The 21473-nt window shown below is 35.9% G+C and overlaps 1 protein-coding gene across 3 annotated transcripts in view; it reads left to right on the forward strand.

Moving 5' to 3' along the window:
* Positions 1 to 974: 974 nt before the first annotated feature.
* Positions 975 to 21473, forward strand: part of LOC132153212 (RNA-binding motif, single-stranded-interacting protein 1-like) — a 66164-nt gene continuing 45665 nt past the window's right edge. The window contains exon 1 of one of the 3 annotated variants that reach the window (XM_059562557.1): positions 975 to 1212. In XM_059562557.1, coding sequence (XP_059418540.1) covers positions 1144 to 1212 — 69 coding nt within the window. In that variant the 5' untranslated portion in view covers positions 975 to 1143. Of the gene's footprint in view, positions 1213 to 10214; positions 10365 to 19799; positions 20111 to 21473 lie in introns of those variants that run through there. The other 2 variants (XM_059562558.1, XM_059562559.1) reach the window with 2 other exon arrangements.

A 21473-nucleotide genomic window follows, 5' to 3' on the forward strand; every position in this document is an offset into this window, starting at 1 on the left:
TGCGTGATGCTTCCTGTCTCCTGAAGCTGAACAGGAAGCATCACTCACACGAACATCTGGCTGGACTCCAAACTAGAGGCCTGCAGAAATGTTGTGAAAGCAGCATTTGAATCTCTGTTTGCGTAGATAATTATATCACTGATAGAGTTTCAAATCGTTCACTGGTGTTCTTGATAAAACAGTGATTTAATGCCAAATAATGTCAAATATTATTGATGCATAATGTTAATTGCTTTTTATTCTACAATTCAATGTAATTTGTTGGGTATGAATAAAGGCTTTTTATTATTATTATTTAATATTTGATACTTTAAATAGTTTACTTGGAGAGCTTTACTTTATATTTACGTCCAAATGCACATTAACTGGCATTAATAGTTTGTTTTATCAAGATCTAGTATTTAGTGAAATATTTGGCTATATGATATTGATAAGTATTTTGATATCATTCCCTTATTGCGACCCTCTTTGCCATATCAATCTGTCTGTATTGTTTTAAATTGAGCTGAAAAGCCTATAGTCATGATTTGTGACAGCTTATACCCCAGATACAGTGACAATATGCTGCACTAATGGTCAGCATTCTTTTTTATATAGTCAATAAGAGAAAAATATTCAAAAGTTTATTTTTTTGTGTAGTTAAGTTTTTAAGGTTTGTGTATGTCAATCACAATAACATTTACTGTAAAAAAAAAAAATTGTGACAACTTGCCCCCATCTCCTCTATTTGGCTCATTAGCAAAATGGGCAGGTACATACTGTACATTTGATGTCTTGTCTGAAAAAATTAAAAAAAACAATGTCTGCAGTAATAATTCAACCTCTTTTTAAACCAAGAACATTTGTTAGTCTATTATATTTTATTTTTCACCATATACTGCAAGATTAAAAACACTGAAACATGTATCGCAGACTCTCACACGTTGCTTTAGATGCACAGTGTTATTAGTGTGTGTTGCAGACTGTTGAGCAGAGTTAGTGTGTTTGCACCGGAGGGCGGCTGCTCTGCTCCACTGCAGCTCCACCGCCCACTACACTCCAGTCCCCGCGTTTGGACGTCGACAGCAGCGCTCGGTGTTGGTTTTCTCCGCGCTTCAGGTCTGACAGAAGTGACATCCGCATCTAAATTTACCGATAATCTTCATGGGCAAGGTGTGGAGGCAGATGTACCCCCAATACACCTACTATTACCCCCCTTACCTGCAAGCCAAGGTATGAAAATCAGTTTCACCTCATGTTTGAAATTGCTTTTGTGGCTCCAACTGCTGTGCGTCATGTTTTATTAGATACTGTGGGCTATTTTAAAGTATCGGTCGATACTGTAGTCAGTAAGTTTAAAGCGTGCGTACTTTCGGGCAGACATTTTTAATCGTTTTTTAATCAGATAGCTATAAGCTGATCGTCGCTGCAGTGCTGGTTGAAACTCTTTGTAGCCGTCGTTTTTGGCATTATTCAATGTTTTGCTCGTTGTGAATTCCTGTGACATGACGCGCTCGCGCTGAACTCTGCGCGTTGTTGCGATCGATTCTCCTGTGAACTTGTTCATTTATAACACTAGTTTAGCCACTTTTGAATCATTAACAGCCATTATTGTGTCTTTTAGTTCAAAATAATCAGTTAAATTGTGAGAAGACCGGCTGTGTAGTTTGTTTACACAGTTGGTTGTTGACGGATGTAGTGTTTTAGTGGGTGGTCAATGACCGATATAACGCCTATATATATATATATATATATATATATATATATATATATATATATATATATATATAAGCAGACTGAGTGATGTCTGACATACTGATATATTATAGATAATTAAAATTAATAATGTAATAAAATGCTTTAATAAAAATAAATAAAATTCTTAATATTAAATGTATTAAAACGTATTCTTGTATTTACAAAAAAATTGTGGTGGATTAATTTGACAGTTTTTCCAGCAGGCTGGTTAATGGCTGACACAGGCTACTTATATATTATAGGCTAGATACGTAAAATTAATCATGGCAAATTTATAAACTGCGAGATAAAATGCTTAATATCAAATATATTGAATTAATATGACTTCTTAATATTAGTAAATAAATATTTTTAAACACAATAGTCACTCAGAATCTGTCTCTCTCTCTTAAATTAAAAACAAATCAAAACTGAAAATGTTTTCTTTCCATTGACGAGGCTGTTGTTAGATGTTGTTGAAACTGAAACTTTCTCTAGCTACGTCAGTAAAGTCATTGAGGCCCAGTCACTGCCCGACAATCTTATAAAGGTAAAATTTATAAGATATTTGCAGTAAAATATCCAAAAACCACTAGGCTAGTGTTATATATTTTGTCCAGCTGATTACTAACAATATCTCTAATGTTTTCAACTACTTGTAAATCATGAGAAAATTCCCATTCTAAACAGTGACACGGGGCAGTGTAGTCGCCTGTCAATGACGTTAGTTCTCCTTCTTCTTCTTAGTTTTATGGCAGATTGCAACCATGCCTTATCAGGTGCATACCGCCAACTACTGTATCGGAGTATGTAGCATGGATATGAATCTAATGACGTTAGTTACCCATTGTTACCGCCTTTACTGACGTAGAAACCACATGACAACTGTGTCGTGGACAAATGCGGAAGTAGCTTCGCGACAAAAAACTTCAACTAGAAAGAGATGCCGATCTCGCTTGTGTTTTACTCGACAGGTGAGTTGTTTTAATTCGTATCTTTACAGAAAATGTATGCTATTATAACGATCAACAAGATTAGTATTATCAGGCATACACGACAAACGCGGGGTATGTAATCTACTCGCGCAAATCGCTGAACTCGCCATAAAATCCATGATTTATGTTTCCGTCTGATTTGATGGCCGTCAGCAATTGGGTAAAAGACAACAAATCCCATCATCCCACGCTCCTTCGTCATCAAACCACGCGATTGTTATTGTTTTGATAGTGCGCCCTCTAGTGGCAGGTCCTACAACCTGTACCTTTAAATGGTGAAATATTTGCTGATTTGTTGGACTTGATCTACTGTATTATTTTGGTGCTTTCTTTTTTTATTTAGTGCAATCTGCTAAATATTTTGAAATTTTTTAGTGCATTTAACAGAAAACCATGCCTAGTTAGTTGTAATGTTTTCAAATATTATACTCAATTTGGAGTATATTTCCTCATGCACACCACCCTCCATCAACATCTTTCATTAAAAGTTATATTGGTCGATCTGTAATTTTAATATTTTTTACCCCAAAATTTTTAATAAGCTAAAAAAGACATGCCTTTTTCACAGTGCTTGATTTCAGTCATGTTAAAAGGCTGTTTAAAAGAACAAGGTGAGAATCGGCATGAAAGATGGGGAGCAGAGAGGAAGTTTGCACTGTTTATCAGAGACATCATCACAGATGATCAATACTGAGGCACTCAATGGGTGGAGTACATCCATTATACTTCCTGACTTTAGATATGGTGCTAATTGGGTTTCATTTATCAAAAGATACAGTTCCTTCTGAACATGTCACGTATCAAAGAGCTTTATGAAAACATTGATTTGTGACAAAGAGGAAACATAATTCTTAAGCACCACACGTTTTTGTCAATCAAAGCATTGCACATCACATTTAATGCAGTGGCTGCTTGTTTGATATAAATAGTTTATAGTTTGCTTTATTAATATTGATGCAGAGGAAAGTTTGGCTGACTGTGAGTGTCAGATGAGTATCAGATCTTGAGTGTTTTTATGCTTTAATGCTCTTGTCTCCAGCAAGGCCTCATATTTCAGTATTATCAAAGTCAATGTGTCAACACATTTTAGTCTGATCATGTGTTTCTGACGGAAACATTGAAGACCAGACATGAGTTTATTGATCAGGAATTTATTTGATAGTAAAAAGTGGATATTAAGTTTAAATCTGTGAACACAAGACAAACATTAATATAATAAAACATATAATATTACAAAAAAATAGTTAAAAACTTAAATAATGAAAGCAAACATAAGAACAGCTAGGATTCAACAATGACAATTGTACAACAATGACCTCAAAATTGTTCCTTCCTAGCTTTTCAGGAGGCAAAGTCACTGATGACATCGGGACAACAGGATTGTATTGTTCATTCAGAAATCATGCAAAAGGAAATTAAGCAGTTTTACTATGATAAACCCATGGTTTATTTTTGTAAGGGTTGTGATATGCACGTTTTTTGTTGAGGAAATTATAGGCTGTGTCATCTATAGCAAAAATGTAACAGCAGCAATTACATGGCATTTGGCTCCCTGTGCAGGCATTTGTAATAACATGTACATAAATTGTTTATTTTGTATGTGCCTACATTATGTATTTTAACAGTGTTATTATTAACCAATCATTATTGCCTCATAGTTTTTTTTATATAATGCATTTTAAGTCATTTTAAAAGCTATTGATGGCTTAGGTCTGTTTTTATAGCAAGAACAACAACAACAAAAATATTACAGTATATTAATACTTCTTTGTAAATTATTATTTGAAGTAACAAAACCATGGTTAATTTGCAGTTGCCATGGCTACAAGAACGATGATTTGTGGTGTTATTGATAAAACCATGGGTCATTTTCGTAAGGGGACCTGAAAAAAAAAAGGAAAAGAAAACTTTCACAGGAATGTTCCTGAAAGTGATAAACGGGCCTCATTTTTACCTAAATTATTTATAATTTATTTTAATATATATTAAAAATGTATAAGGTGTGCATTGTAGCTGACACCTGAATGAACACATTACAATTGTTTTATGACTGCAAGTCTTTCTCCTCAAACGCTATTGAGCTTTAAATTTGCGTTTGAGCCCATGTGAAAAAGTAGCATAATTTACATATGTTTTACAGTTTATTTTAATAAATATTAAACATTATATTCAATTGTTCATTATAGCTGACACCTAGATGAACAGTTACAGTTGTTTTTATGACTGTAAGTCATTCTCCTCAAATGCTACTGACGTTAGAAAAGTGTATACCAATATCGCATGTAACTTTAGAGACGGTCCCTAAATTTGAGACTCTCGAACGTCCAACGTCATTAAGTATAATTGTTGATTAATAATACTAATTGTGCAGCCATACAAACAAGCTCAACAAACCTGTAATTTCAAATAACAATTGCAATTTTGATCAGAATGAATTTTTCCCCCAAATCATGCATCCATAGCATTAATGATGTCATCCCATAATGACTTAGTTGCATAGCAAATTACATTTTGATATACATTTAGTAAAGACAAACTTCATTTTTTTTGTCTCCTGTCTCCTAATATTGACTGATGAATCATGTACAATAAGACCAGGAACTTGGGGAGGTATAAATAAGATCAAATTAGATTTTTTGTGTCTTTAGTTGTACCAGTTGGCTCAAATGGAGTCAGGCAAGATATGGGTTGCACATGAGATGCCATGAAGCTTTGGATTGTTGTATAACATGTTGACTTTATGTGGGGCCAGCAGCAGTATATGTGTCTTGAACATTCAAACACTGCAGTATACTTACAGTTATACAGGCCCATAAACACTTCATCAACTCCACAATGAAGTGGACAGAATAAATAGCCCACGTTTCGAGTTCACACTATTTATCTTCCCTCATTTCTTATATTTGTAATTAGAATATCATTTCTGATTCAAAAGTTTCCAGTGTATTTTTTTTGTCATCTGTTTTGCTATATTTAGGCACATGCCCTTGTAGGAGCTTGGAACAAGTTGAGATGCTTTTGTAAGATAAGCTTTGACAAGGAAGGGAGGAACTGGCTTTTTTATTATTGCAGCAGCTTGATTTCTTTCAAGGCTGGAAGCCAACAGCTTTTGTCTTTATTTGAGAGGCGGAGAGGTAGAACACATTTATATGGTGCTCCACTCGACTGTTTACAGCATGATGTACATTTTAAGCTACAAACAAATCTTATGCATTGAATTTGAACAGATCTGATTGTGATCAACTGTTTGAAAACCTGTTGAAAACATGCTTCCAATCATATTTCACACTATTATGTTTGGCGTAAATACAGCATATTTAATGAGCATTAAGGTTTTTGCATTATGACATTATTTTAATGCACATTTATTGAAAAATGTGACCCTGGACCCTGTTTATTAAGATCGGACAATATTTGGCTGAGATGCAACTATTTGAAAATCTAGAATCTGAGGGTGCAAAATAATCAAATATTGAGAAAATCGACTTAGCAATGCATATTACTAATCAAAAATTAAGTTTTAATATATATATATATATGGTAGGAAATTAAGAAAATATCTTCATGGAACATGATCTTTACTTAATATCCTAATGATGTTTGGCATAAAAGAAAAATAGATAATTTTGACACATACAATGTTTTTTTGGCTATTGCTAAAAATATACGCCTGCGACTTAAGACTGGTTTTGTGCTCCAGGGTCACAAATTACGCTTACTTTAATGGATAGCACTATTTTTGATAAAAAAAAAATAAAAAAGATTACATTTTTCAAAACCTGTTGAAAACGTCTCAGGTTACGAATGTAACCATGGTTCCCTGAGAGGGAACGAGACACTGCGTCCTCTAGGGGTCGCTTTGGGGAACACCTCGTCGTGACCTGTGTCTGAAGCATACTTTGAAAAACGCCAACGTGTTGGCCGGCGACAGCCTCCGACGTCACTACCGGCGCAACTATAAATACGTGCATTATTACGCACATACGACATTATTTTTAAGCTCATTTCTTGCCAAATAATGCTTACTATAATGCATAGCAGTCTTTTTTAACTGCTTTTAATTTGTGCTGAATTAAATACAAATTATTGTTTTACAGACATTTAAATTAACTTAGACAAATCTTGTTGTTAAACTAATTTCAGTGAATAATAGTTAAGAATAGCATATGCAACTGCAAAAAAAAAAAAAAATTTTAAATATCAGAAGGGTCAAAGTGTCAAAAACATCTTTACATCATATTTCACAGTATTAGATTTTATTTTATAGAAAAACTAAGCATGTTTGAGGACTATTAAGGTTTTTGCATTATGATTTTTAAGTACATTTCTTACCAGATTGTTTTATTTACTGTAGTGCATAGCAGTATTTATTTTTAATTTATGCTGATTTAAATAAAAGTTATTGTGTAATAGCCAATTATTGACATTTTTAGATTGCATTAAATTCAATTTATTGTCATTGAACAAATGTCAGTATAGTACAAGTGGGTTTAGAAAACTGTAAATGGAAGTATAATCTGGTAAGTGTTGTGTTGCAGAATAATAAATTGTGCAATAGTGTACAATCAGTAGATCTATCTACAGTCTGTGCAAAACAGTTTTAGCAAGAGTATAAATGGAAGTGCAAATATTCAGTTGCATTGTGGCACTGATATATATGTGGGGAATTTGTGCTTAATTGTAATGAAAATAATGTGAAACTAATATAAAGGGTAAAGTAAACTTAATAAGAATCTGTTTTTTTTTTCATCATTTTGATGTTAAACGCGACCCGAGCATGTTTTTTTTTTTTTTTTTTTTAGAGATTGCAGTGTGCATTTTCTTGAGAATGCATGAAATTGGCCAAGTTATTCATGTTAAATTCACAAGTCAAGGTAGACGTGCTGTTGCATTATCACCAGTGTTCAAAAAATGCATCGTCAATAATATGAATAATAATAAAAAATCACCAGTTTTTCATCAGTGTAGGTGGGCTGGCCGTGTCAACATGAGCCTTTGATCGAGGGGTGGGTTTTAGCACATTAACTGCCATTGGACATTACACACAGAGCCTGCAAACAAAGCCATTGTGAAGGGCCTTAAAAAGCCCTATACAATGTTTACAATGAAGTCTGAAGAGTTGCCTGGCAGCAGAATGTACACAATTAACCAGCGCCGCAGCGGCCTCATTATATGTGTGCCGAGCTGAAAGAATTCCAATTGTTCTCCTATGATAGTCATTCTGGGAACTTTTTGACATGAGGAAAATGAGGGACCGGCTCACAATACTACCCACCGTGGCGGTGAAGCACTCTGCCAAGGGCCTGTCTCACAAACACAGACAGAGAGCTGGAAAAGCCCTTCAGCTTAACTGACAAGGTCAATGAGAGCCACACATACTCGTCTAGTATTAATAGACCTGCTTTGTTAGATTGTGTATACAGGCAATTCAGTAAATGTGTAAGTAAATATGTGCAGACCGAATGGGGTAAAAATAGGTTCGCTGTGGAAAGAAGTTATTTGAAGACTGTCGGATGACGCTATATAGCAAAATCTGTCAGCTGGTAGAGATTCTGCTTTAGCGGAAGATGTTTTTGTGTTGGGTATCAGTGGACAGGACGATTTTATACCATTTACACATGGGAATGATGTGAGATAACGTGACAATGCAAAAAAAATAAAATAAAAAATAAAATAAAAAGCATTGCAGCTTTCTTTATTAATGTAAAATTCAGTGTGATCACAGTGTGTTTTACTCAATATTTTTACATTTATTAAGACGCATTTAATTCATTTTAATCTAATCATTATCCAAAAATAAAGCTATTTAGTTTTATATATTGATTTTATTTTATTTTACTTTTTACTTTTTTAACAATGTGAAGCTGTTGTTGCACAAATATCAAAATATTTTTTTTTCTTTTTTTGCTATGTTAAGTTCCAAATAAAAAGACAAAATAATCATATAAGAAGTATTTAATTCACCGTATTATCCGAAAGTAAAGCTGATTAATATTAATGCATGTATGAATGTATATATTTATTTTATTTACTTTGGATTCATCATTATGATTTATGAAAGCATCACAACTGATGTCACATTGTCACTTGTCTTTCCCTCAGAGCAATTTACATATACTCATTTTCTGAAGATAATCAGTTTACAAATGAATATTTCACTCGACGGTGGGATTATTAATGCTGTTATTGTCAGGTTTGGATGCAAAAAAAAGCCCTTCATAATCATCTTCTTGTCATTTTTCAATATTCACTCTGGAGAATGTCTCATGTGTTGTGATCATTTTAAAATTACATGTGTGGGTTGCGGGAGCGTTTGTGTCATTTGTTGTTTTGTGTCATGCAATTACACAAATCATATTACAGACGTGAATTTTAGAGGATCTAATTTTGCTGGATTTCTTTCAGAGCCCCAATCCAATTCCAATTTAGACAAAATCAAACACTTAAGATTGCAACCTAGCATGCACAACATCCATGTCTAAAATGAATGCAACCAGCGTATTTGGATGAAACTAGATCATTCCTATTAACATCCGAGAAGTTGTCTACATTGGTAAAGCTCGTCTCAGCATGCAGTGTTATGTGTAAAATAATTACTCACATACATTCTGAGCATTCTGATCTTCTGGTCTATTCATTTTCTCAACTTATTTTTCACTACTCATTAAAATCAGCCATCCAGAGTTATATTTATTAACCACTTCAGCTGTTATTTAGATTTTTTGAGAATTAGGCATATGCAATATTGGACCCACCGGTGGGTCCCCAGAGTTGATGTGGTTAACAGTGAATTTAAAATAAAATTGTCTCATTTTAATATTAAAAAATAATGTCTCTCTCTCTATATATATGCATTTATATTGATAACCTGCTCTCTATATATATCATAAAAATGTCTGCTTCTTCAGTATGTGTACTGCACAGGATACTTCATCCCACAATACAACGCCCTTAACTTCTACTTTCATTTCTAATGTGAATGAACTAGAAGTAAATAGAGCCACGATTTTAACATCAATTTCCATGACTCAAGGTTTGCTTGGATTGCAAAAAGTTGAGTGTTTTCCCAGAGAAAGCAATAACTAATAAAAATGTTTACCTTAAAGGAATAGTTTACCCCAAAATTTTAATTAGAGTGAGTAAATGACAGTTGTTTTTGTTTTTATTTGGTGAAATATAACTTTAGATGCAACTTAATACACTGGATAAAAGCGTCTTCCAAATGCATAAATGTAAATGGATTTTCTATACAATAGAAGATTATCAAGATTATGCATCGTGATGAGCTCATAAGACATACAGCTGTTTGAAACATTTAGCACTGCATAATGCACTTTTTTTAAAACGCAGTAGGCAGTAAAGAGTGCATACTGTGCAGTAAGTAGTAAGCTACAGTATAGTGTTTTATTCCCACCAGCCCTGCACACATCCAAACTCTATCTCTTTCTCTTTCTCTTTCTCTCTCTCTCTCTCACGGACTATCCGTGTGAAAGAGGCGTCTTCCTGTGAGACAGACACACACACACAAACACACACATGTAAACACGCTGGTTTCGCAGTGACAAACTCGAAGTGTCACTGTTAACAACTACAATGTGGCCCCCGTCTAGAAGATGGGGCCCTCGATTCGAGACAGACGGCAGAGGCAGGAAGGTACGTATGCTGGCATTGTTTCAACAACGCACAAATTGCAACGTTTTATTTATACAGAGCAGATGTACCGAGACTGAACAAGATAGGAAGTCACAGGCTGAAATGTTTCTCCATTACGGTGGAAGGCAGGGAGAATGTCGAGAATGTGGTCTGGGCAAGTTGCTCGCTCGCTTTAACGTGGCGCTTTAGACGTTGCATTGGAGTTCAAAAGCTTCTCGTTCAGCAGTCAAAGGTGTTTGGAGGGTGCCATAACTACATATAGAGACAATCTGAGTGTGCATGGATTTATGCACATGCATGTGTGCTCACATGTTGGCAGGTTGGAGTGTGATATATAGTCACTCTGATCGCCTGTGGGGGAGGCGAACGCTTTTCTCTTCATTTGTTTTCTCTGCACATTCAGCATAGACAGCTGTACCGTGTCAAGGAGGGCTACTTTAGGGCTGATTTGTGGGCTGCTTTCCTGCAGCTTCTCTAGATTTTGTTAAACATCCTTGCTATTGTAAACCAGCGGTTCTTGACTGGTTTTGCTTCAGGATTCAGATGTTTATCTTACAATGTCAACAACAATGTCCCGAAATTGGCTTAATTCACATTTTGCATGATTTTGGATAAATATTTGTATTGGTACTTTACAAGTACATCCTACCTTACATCCGGCACACTCAAGTAAAGCAAGATACTGTATACTATATATATAGCAAATCTCAGCTGCGTGATTGTTTATATCATCACAAAATGTAACTATATCATCACTGTGGAAGCCCGTTTCCACTATGGAATATAAAAAATATCTAATTGCAGCATTTTTTTCTTTGCCATTCTGAGGAAAAACATGCATCTCGGAATAAAAACTCACAATTGCGAACTGACATCTTGCAATTCTTTGTTAGTTTCTCGCAGTTCTGTCTGTTTTTCCTCAGAATACATTTCTATAGTCTAAACTTGTATTTTTTTTATTCCGTGGTGAAAACATGTTTCCATGTATCGTCCAGCTCCCTAAATAAAGTTGGATTTATAAGCCTGCATACATACAGTATTTTCACGTAAAGCAATATATACTATATCTCTGCTGGTATTGTCGCAAAACGTAAACTATATTATTGTCCAGCTCTAATCTGCTAAATCCATCTATAATGCATGAAGACATTAAAATAAAATAAACATTAACATCTGAAATTTTCTGTAAAGCTGCTTTGAAACAATGTGTATTGTGAAAAGCATTACACAAATAAATTTGACTTGACTTCTTAATCTTTTATCTAAATATAATACAACCTGCTGTACTCTAAAATGACTTTCCAGCTCGGATGACGTCATCAAGACCTTTTATTTCAGATCAATGCCCCTGTTTTTTTTTTTTTTGTTGACTCTTGATAAAATTGAAAGTTCATATACTAAGAATTCTCTTGCTAAGAGCTTAAATGTCTAAAGTTAAATGCTAATAATAGAAAGATAAGAGTTGTTTTAGATTAATTTATGTTCAATAATTTGCATATTAGGTCAGTATTTTTGAAAGGGCATTTGTAAATATCGCTGCACGTTGTGCCAGGGCTCAGGGTTTATGTGAACTCACTCTCACTTTCCATCTCTCAGTCTTTTGGGATGGTCGTGTTTGACATTGGTTAAATGAATTGACAAATGGCTCCCTCTCACAGTCCTCTTCCCAGTCTACATGTAAGGTCTTAACTGACTTTTGAGACAGAGCATTTATGTGCCATTAACTTGCATTTTTATGCATATATATATATATATATATATATATATATATATATATATATATATATACAGGTGCATCTCAATAAATGTCGTGGAAGAGTTCATTTATTTCGGTAATTCAACTCAAATTGTGAAACTCGTGTATTAAATAAAAACAATGCACACAGACTGAAGTAGTTTAAGTCTTTGGTTCTTTTAACTGTGATGATTTTGGCTCACATTTAACAAAAACCCACCAATTCACAACAATCTCAACAAATCAGAATATTGTGTCATGCCAATCAGCTTATCAACACAAAACACCTGCAAAGGTTTCCTGAGCCTTCAAAACGGTCTCTCAGTTTGGTTCACTGGGCTACACAATCATGGGGAAGACTGCTGATCTGACAGTTGTCCAGAAGACAATCATTGACACCCTTCACAAGGAGGGTAAGCCACAAACATTCATTGCCAAAGAAGCTGACTGTTCACAGAGTGCTGTATCCAAGCATGTTAACAGAAAGTTGAGTGGAAGGGAAAATTGTGAAAAAAAAAGATGCACAACCAACTGAGAGAACCGCAGCCGTATGAAAATTGTCAAGGCGAAATCGATTCAAGAATTTGAGTGAACTTCACAAGGAATGCACTGAGGCTGGGGTCAAGGCATCAAGAGCCACAACACAACTGGCTACAGTTGTCATATTCCTCTTGTTAAGCCACTCCTGAGACGTCTTACAGAGAAGAAGAACAGGACTGTTGCCCAGTGGTCCAAAGTCCTCTTTTCAGATGAGAGCAAGTTTTGTATTTCATTTGTAAACCAAGATCATACAGCAGGGCTATTCAATTGGCGGCCCGCGGGCCACATGCGGCCCGCGGGCCACATGCGGCCCGGAAGCAACCTCCAAATGGCCCAGCCCGTGGTCCCGCCAAAAACGCACATCCCTATGTAAACTCATTCAGTAGTAGGCTACAGACCACGTAGCCTAGCAACAACGCAAACAATGCAGAGCGCGTGCCGGTAATGTTAGTAGCCTAGATTACTATCAATATGTCTTTCTCAACATTGAAACGTAAAATTGCCAATGAAAACCGCCAGTTTAACCCTGCCTGGACTGACAAATACTTGTTTATTTTACCGCCACATCCAAATGCCAAACCGATGTGTTTAATTTGTAACGAGTGCGTCGCAGTATTTAAAGATTACAATGTACGGAGGCACCACGTTGAGAAACACCAGACTTTCCGCACCAATTTTCCCGAGGGATCTCAAGAGAGGGCAGCAAAAGTGCAAAGTTTGATTGCATCTTACAACCGGAGCAGTACTACCATGGTGCGGTCATTTACTGCCCAAGAGAGAGCTACCGCAGCATCCCTTCGTGTTTCCTGGATTTTGGCAAAAAAGAAAAGGCCATTCACAGACTCTGAAACCGTGAAGGACTGTATGCTGGCTGTCGTGGATGAGGTGATAAATGATGATAAAATCAAAACGAGCGTGGTATCTGCTATAAAAAACGTACCCCTGTCAGATACTTCCAACATTCGTAGGGTTGGAATTCTTGCTGCAGATGTGTATGAAACACTGTTAGGAGACCTGGTGAAAGCTGATACTATGTCTATAGCAGTAGATGAGTCCACAGACAAAACTGATACTGCTCAGTTGTGCATATATGTCCGTTTTTTTGACAGCAAATGCTTCAGAGAGGAGCTGCTCTGCCTACTGCCTTTAGAAGGACACACAACGGGCGATATAGTCTTTGGGAAAATTTCTGCTTTTTTAAAGACAATGGTCTGGATATGACGCTTGTGTGCATGCTTGTGACAGATGGGGCTCCATCCATGACAGGGAAAGTGAATGGTTTGGCAGCACGTTGGTCCGCTGTTGCACCTCAGTTGATCTCGTTACACTGCATTGTGCATCAGGCGGTGTTGTGCGCAAAACTAAGCGGGACGCTCAAAACGATCATGGACAACGTGATGGCTACAATTAATTTTATTCGCTCCACATCAAGCCTCCAACACCGCTTGTTCCGCATGCTGCTGTCAGAAATGTCTGCTGAGCACCACGACCTGCTTTTGCATAATGACGTGAGGTGGCTGTCAAAAGGCAAAGCACTGGAGCGTTTCTGTGGTCTCAGAGAGGAGATCATAACTTTTCTCCGCAACAGCAAGCAAAAAAAGGCAGAAACGCACTTGAGTCGCATACTGGACGACAACTTAATGGCAGATGCCTGCTTTCTGAGCGACATATTCAAACACCTGAATGATCTCAATTTGGCACTACAAGGCAGAGACAAAACTGTAATCGACCTTGTGGAACAGATGCGCGCATTCCCAGTTAAACTGGACCTTTTCGCAACAGATTTGAGCACAGGCCGAATGCTGCATTTTCCGACACTCCGCAAATGCATCTCATCCCCCGCACAAATCACGGATGTGATGACAGAATTCATTGCGAGGTTGAAAATGAACTTTGCTGCTAGATTGGATGGACTTGTTCTGCCAACAGAGATGGCAGTTTTTGTCAGAGACCCGTTCACTGTTGCAATAGAAGGGGACTTATCCGCCAGAGCAAAGCAACTGGTTCCTTCCATTGACGAGGGGAAATTCGCACTCGAACTTGTTGACATGCGGTCATCTGTAACCATGGCACAGGAGCTTTGCACTAATGGGCCTACAGTGTTTTGGACTAATGTCAACGTACATCAGTTCCCTAACGTTAAGAAAGTAGCGATCGTCATGCTCAGTATGTTTGGATCAACTTACACATGTGAGTCAAGTTTTTCACACATGAACTCCATAAAAAGCAACTCTCGTTGCTCCCTGACTGATCGTACTCTCCACCAATGCCTTCGGATTGCATTGACAACTTACGAGCCTAAAGTCACTGCTCTCGTTCAAAACAAAAAATGTCACTTCTCCCACTAAATTAGCTGGGTAATTGTAGCCTACATTAATATAATGTTGGATGTGTAACAAATGCATGCCTAATCACAAATGTGGTGATTTAAAATATGTTCCCTCAGTATGTGCAATATGTGCAGTAGTCCACCTTGTATTCATGTGTTAGTTATAGCCTAGTTGTGAATACTGTGCACTTTTTATTTTATGCACTTTGAGATGTTCCTGGGTCAAATGTGAGCAAGATGAGTATTTTGTTTCAAAAGGAAACTTAATGTTATTGCTTATCTACTACTGTGCAGTATTTTTTATTTTATTTTTTTTGCACTTTGTGATCAGATAGGTCAGATATGTAGCCTAGGTAGGCCAAGGCAAGAGATGCTTAGGTCAGTTTTTTTTTTTTTTTTGTAAGTGGAAAAATTAGGGGCTACCTCAGATTCTGTTCAGTTAGCTCTTTTATTGTATTTATATGCACCTTTTGATATGCAAACTGACCAAAGTTAAAAGAGAAACAATGAATAAACCTTACATGTATTCAATACATTTGTTTGTGTTGGTTTTGAATTGTGTCATTACGAGTTTATTTCGCCGCTGAAATAACTGGCCCAGCTAACCTTCTTGGTTTGAAAATCTGGCCCAATTGAATTTGTAATTGAATAGCCCTGTCATACAGTCTGGAGTAGTGCTGGGTGGTTTGACCAAAAATTTATATCACGTTTTTTTCAAAATTATGCCGGTTTTCTGGTTTATGATGTTTTTTTTTTCATGCATAATCAGATGTACAATGCATTTTCTGCTGGTTGATATTCCAAGACGTGCTTGCGGCTAAGGTGCTGGAGCAAATTGCTCGTGTTGCCGCCTTTGGCGATAATTTTAGCCCGACAGCACTTGCATAAAATGGATGTTTGGTCGACGTCGGATTTTTGGAAACCAAAAAACCTCCAAACAACAGACCAGGCTCCTCTTTTTGGCTGTAACGCCTGTTTCACACATACTCCGTCTGCAGTGGATATGCAGTCCACAGCACGGATTCATTGTGCTTTCACACAGGACGTGCTTGCAGTCCGCTACTGATCCACGTCTGTTTAGTCCACAAACACAACATTTGTTCATTGTTTCGATTTCATATCATGAGTCTTTTATCACAGAACAGTAACAATCTTTCATAGTTATAGACATTAGTTTAAACTCAATAAATATAAACAATGCATTATTCATGCATTTTACTTCTAGGTTTGTATAATAAGCTGCTCAAGCAAGCGGCAAAACATTTAAACACAATAATTAGCCTATGACTTTTCTATGACAGTCCTATGACAGTCTCGTTTCCTTTTTGCATTTAATTCTTTATCACAAGCAATCCCACGGGTCTTAATGAACTTTGTTTTTCAAAGACCCATGTGTTGCGTGTGAAACATAGTAGGCTTTAATTAGTAAACATTCATTGTGAAATCACTGCGTTTCCATGTCAATCCATGTTCATTTTTCCCGCAAACAATGCGCTATCACTTTAATTCAGCGCTGCAGCACAGCAAAAATAGACTCAGCAGCCTACATAAACAATCGCTGCACTGCTGCAGACGCACCGCTGCTGGAACGCACTGATGGACCGCAACCTCGTGCAGCTGGAATCCGTTAATACGCACTGTAGACGGACTACTGCGGCGCAGCATAACATACGTTCCAAACATTGAGTAATTAACGTATATGGCGGTATATTAAAAATTCATATCATAAACGAAAATATACACTGGTTTTCGGAATGAACCGGTATACCGCCCAGCACTAGTCTGGAGGAAGGTTGGAGAAGCTCATAGCCCAAGTTGCTTGAAGTCCAGTGTTGAGTTTCCTCAGTCTGCACGGTTAAAAGAACCAAAGACTTAAACTACTTCAGTCTGTGTGTATTGAATTTATTTAATACACAAGTTTCACAATTTGAGTTGAATTACTGAAATGAACTTTTCCTCGACATTATAATTTATTGAGATTCACCTCTATGTATGTATATATGTATGTGTGTGTTTATATGTATGTATATGTACAATAGATAGATAGATAGAATTGTATTTTAAGAAACTATTTATTGTTATCATATATATATATTCACATTTTAATATAAGGAATGTTTGCCTCTTTGCTCTCTCTTCTTCTGCTCTCTGACCCTCTGCTTTTGCTGATTCATCCCTTTCTGCTATATTTGCCTGTTGACACGCTGCCATCATTCATACAAACACGTACATGGCAGAGTGAATGACCCTGAGTGTCCTTTGAGTGCAGAAAACCACATTATTGCACCTCTTTGCTTATGTAACTATTTAAAAACGCATCTGGATCACTTTGTGTATTTTGAAAATGTCTGAAAACATTATAATATTAGCAGAATGCTTAAGCTAAGGTAATGAAATTGCACCAAGACTGCATTTAATTGATCAAAAAAGTAATAAAATCAGTAATATTTTAAAACGTTATTACTATTTAAAATAGTTGTTTTCTATTTGAATATGTAGTAAAATGTAATTGATTCCTGTGATAAAAGCTGATTTTCACTGATCTTCATTGTCACATGATCCTTCAGAAATCATTCTTATCTATATATTTCAGGATTATTTTATGAATACAATGTTGTAAAGAATGACATTTATTTGACAGAGAAATTTGAATGAAATATATGTAAAATAATAAATGTCTTTTGCTGTCCCTTTTGATCAATTTAATGCATTCTCACTGAATGAAAGTATTTATTAAATTAGTGTTGCTTTAAATGTTTCATCTGACTTGATTTTGTCTATTTCTGTGGTATTTATACCCTGAACACTGGGTAATTTCTGACGCTGCTTGGATCGAAGTTATTTTTTTGTGTAACTGAGCCAAATATTTGATGCCTGACTGCTTTGTTTCTCATCTGCTTTGTTTGCTCTGTCATGAATGCGGATGTAATCAGATGTATTTGGTCACAAACAGGAAAAGGATAGGATCCAAGGGTGAAGATCTTGCTCCTTCTCTCTGTGGGATTGTAAATGACCTATTTCCATCCTAATTATCCGCCGTAAACTGATGTCTAAGCACAATCGGGGGATAGGCGAGGATTATTGATACCACAAGGTGTTTTCGGTGCTCTTAAGATCAAACTTATATTCAAAACAGCAGAGTGAAATCAAAAACTGATGAGCTCAGGGGAAGTTATTTAAGAAGACGACAGGAAATGCAGTGTTTAGGTGCGAGGACGTGCCTTACATTCATCACAGCCTCCGAGAAAGAGCAAGAGCGACGGAGAAAGGCGAGATGTGCTGTGTGCATTGAGAGGATTACATTTTTCTTTCTATTTGTGTCAGAATGGATGAATTGCAGCAGACAGTGAAGGAAAGGCATCATCAAGTGTTTAGCATGCATGTTCCTCCTTCATTTATTCAGCTGGTTGATGAATTTCCAGATTGAGCAGAGCTGAAATCTAGTCCAAGAAGTAGCTCAAATAAAAGAGAGGCTGCATTTGTGTCACGTGTTTTGGTCACAATGTTATTGCCAGACTTCCTCTTATCTGTTATGTCATACTTTTAATTTAGTTGCTGGTGTGAGTTGAGTTTAAATGAAATATTCATGCAGTAATAGAGAAACTTCAACTTATTAATTGATTTATTTGATACAGATATGGTTTTTAGGTTGTGGACATTTAGCATTTACTTGATTTTATTTGAATCTGGTTGAATAGAAAATTAATTCTGTAGACTAGTATTAGTAGTAGTAGTAGTAGTAGTAATAATAATTAAAATGTTTTAATTAAAATATATATACATGCACATTCACAATTCTGTCTACTGATATTTTCTTTACATTATATTTTATTACTTTATTGCATTTTTATTGTCTATTCTCTTTATATATATATATATATATATATATATATATATATATATATATATATATATGTGTGTGTGTGTGTAAATGTATATGTAAATGTGTTTTATTATTTTTTCTTTTAATAAAATGAAAATTATATAAAATAACATAATATACAAACACATACATTTCCCCCACTATTTTATTGCATTAAAATAATTAATTATATATAAAATTAAATGCCATGTAATATAATTATCTATATTACTTGCCTTTAAATATTATTTAATAAAATCACTTTAATTAAAAATAACTGTGACAAAGTAAAGCACTCCTATTTGTCATGAAAATTCTGTCAAATTGCAAATAATCTTTCATGGTCCTACAATATGCTTCATTTAATTCATGCAAAATATAATTCCTGGTTTCTTCATTCTCTTTACAAGGTTGAGCGTGACCTGAACATGTTTTGATGAATTTTACCCTAACTACACAGCCAGCTCTTCCACCCGTAGAGGAGTGTCAGTTTACATACCAGCTCTTCCTGCAGTTAGATAACACCGAAAAGCTATAAGTGGCCCTTTTTTAGAATATATCTATATTTAATTTCCATTGATTTTCATGCTGTTTACATTCATTTTGGTTTCTTGTTCTAAACGCAGTGTTAAATCATTCCATACAGTACATATGAAATTGTAAAACCACAAAACCTAATGGCCTCACTCAGGAATGTGAAGTATGCGGGGCAAAGGAAACCAAGAGCAGCCAAAGGGGGGATTGATTTAATGTCATATCCTCTCGTTTTAAAACTAGAGCATTTTGCATGCTACAGTGGATGTAAATGCATTCATGCATGCTTAGCATGCAATAGTCATTAGTATCTGAGTGAAGAGTCTGTTTTGTGATGTGTTTAAGTGTTGCTTGTGTGCATGTCCCCCCTCTAAACAGAGCACAGTGGCTTCTTCCATAGTGGGAGGTGTAGTTCTTTGGAGAAGTCACCGCAGATCAATGAACTGAGCGAAACAGACGGGCTGGTCAAGCCGACTATAGCAAGCGTCCGTGGGATATAAGCTGCTCACCCTATTATTTATTCCCTTGTCTTAAAGATTGGTCAAAGTGAGACTCTATGACAGCACTGCTCCGTCTCTATGGTTTATAGAGCCATAGATACAACTTTACCCTCCTGGATACACGAGAACGTAAGCAATAGAAACGTTTGGTAGAAATTTATTCATCTTTCAGTGGATATTCGTTTGTTAAGGATGATTTTTGCAAATTCTGGCCACACGGTGAGGGCGTCGCATAATGGTAAACAGGTAAAACCTTCTTTGACTTTAATTGTGGGCCTCATGGTTATTTGTTGTCTAAAGTTGGGTTTTAAAGTCATAATTTGAAATGATCCAGGCTAATGTGTTTGTGGAAACTGCTATTGACACTTTTATTGTAATTTGTTCCAGTGATGATTGATGGATGAAAGACTACTAGTGTCTAAAAGCAGTACTTCCATGAAATGAATTCATAAAGAATAGCTGTCACTGGTTCTCTTCCAATCAGATGCTCCCCTCCGATGGGTGTGTTTTTGTTGTGCTAGTGTTTAATTTGATTGTGTTATGGCACATCTCATTCACAATTTTATCACACCTTTCCCCTCTCCCAGTTAAACCCCTCCCACCAGTTTAAAAATAGGCCTCTATTTGAGCAAGTTTTTATGTGTTTCATGCACATCGAGGCATCTTGAACTGATGGGAATATACATTCACAGTCCTGCCTGTCTGTTCTTTTGATGGACTGTTTGGTTTCGCTGGTTAATCTGCTTTATCGTCCTGTAAAGGTCAAAAGTCACAGTGCTGAACTGATGCACGAATGACACTCTTCATTAAATCCTTCATGTGCACTTCTAGACTTGAGCATTCCCATCTCCATGCCATATTTCAGCCTTATTTTGCATTAAGAAATTTTAATGAGAATGTACAATATAGAAACAGTAGGTGAACGATAAAAGATCATTCATCCATCGGTTGTTATGGATTATTTGTCCAAATTCTGTCAGTGAGAACGTTGCATAATTGAAAACAGGTAATAATCTTATTGTGGTTCCCATGGATATTTGTGCATTATAAAGTCTAATGCAGAAAACGTGTAACATTATTGAACATTATTTTTCACTCTGTCTATTATTCTTAGATTTTGCATATAGAAAATGACAATTTTTAATGATGCGAGCGTACAATATGGAAACATTTGCTGGATATGTATTCATCCATTGGTTGTTGTGGATGATTTTTGCCAATTCTGGCCACACTGTGAGGATGCTGCATAATTGTGAACTGGTGAAAATCATATTTAACTTTAATTGTTGCCCTCATGGTTATTTCCAATAATGCAGACTTTTGAGTGGAACCTCTAAAAGAACAAGTCCAAGTCATATTTCAGCCTTTTTTTTTTTAGATTTTTTGCATAAAGAAAACTCTTTAAAAAAATTTACAAAATATAAACATTTGGGGAAAATGTAGTCATCCATTGGTTGTTGTGGATATATATATATATATATATATATATATATTTTTTTTTCAAATTCTTCTACACAGTGAGGACGTTGCATAATTGTAAAAAGGGAATAGTCTTATTTTATAGAGCCTTGTGTGTGAGACCTATAAATGAACATGCAAGTGAAATTTC

This window comes from Carassius carassius, chromosome 11, assembly GCF_963082965.1.
Source record: "Carassius carassius chromosome 11, fCarCar2.1, whole genome shotgun sequence".
Lineage (NCBI taxonomy): Eukaryota > Metazoa > Chordata > Actinopteri > Cypriniformes > Cyprinidae > Carassius > Carassius carassius.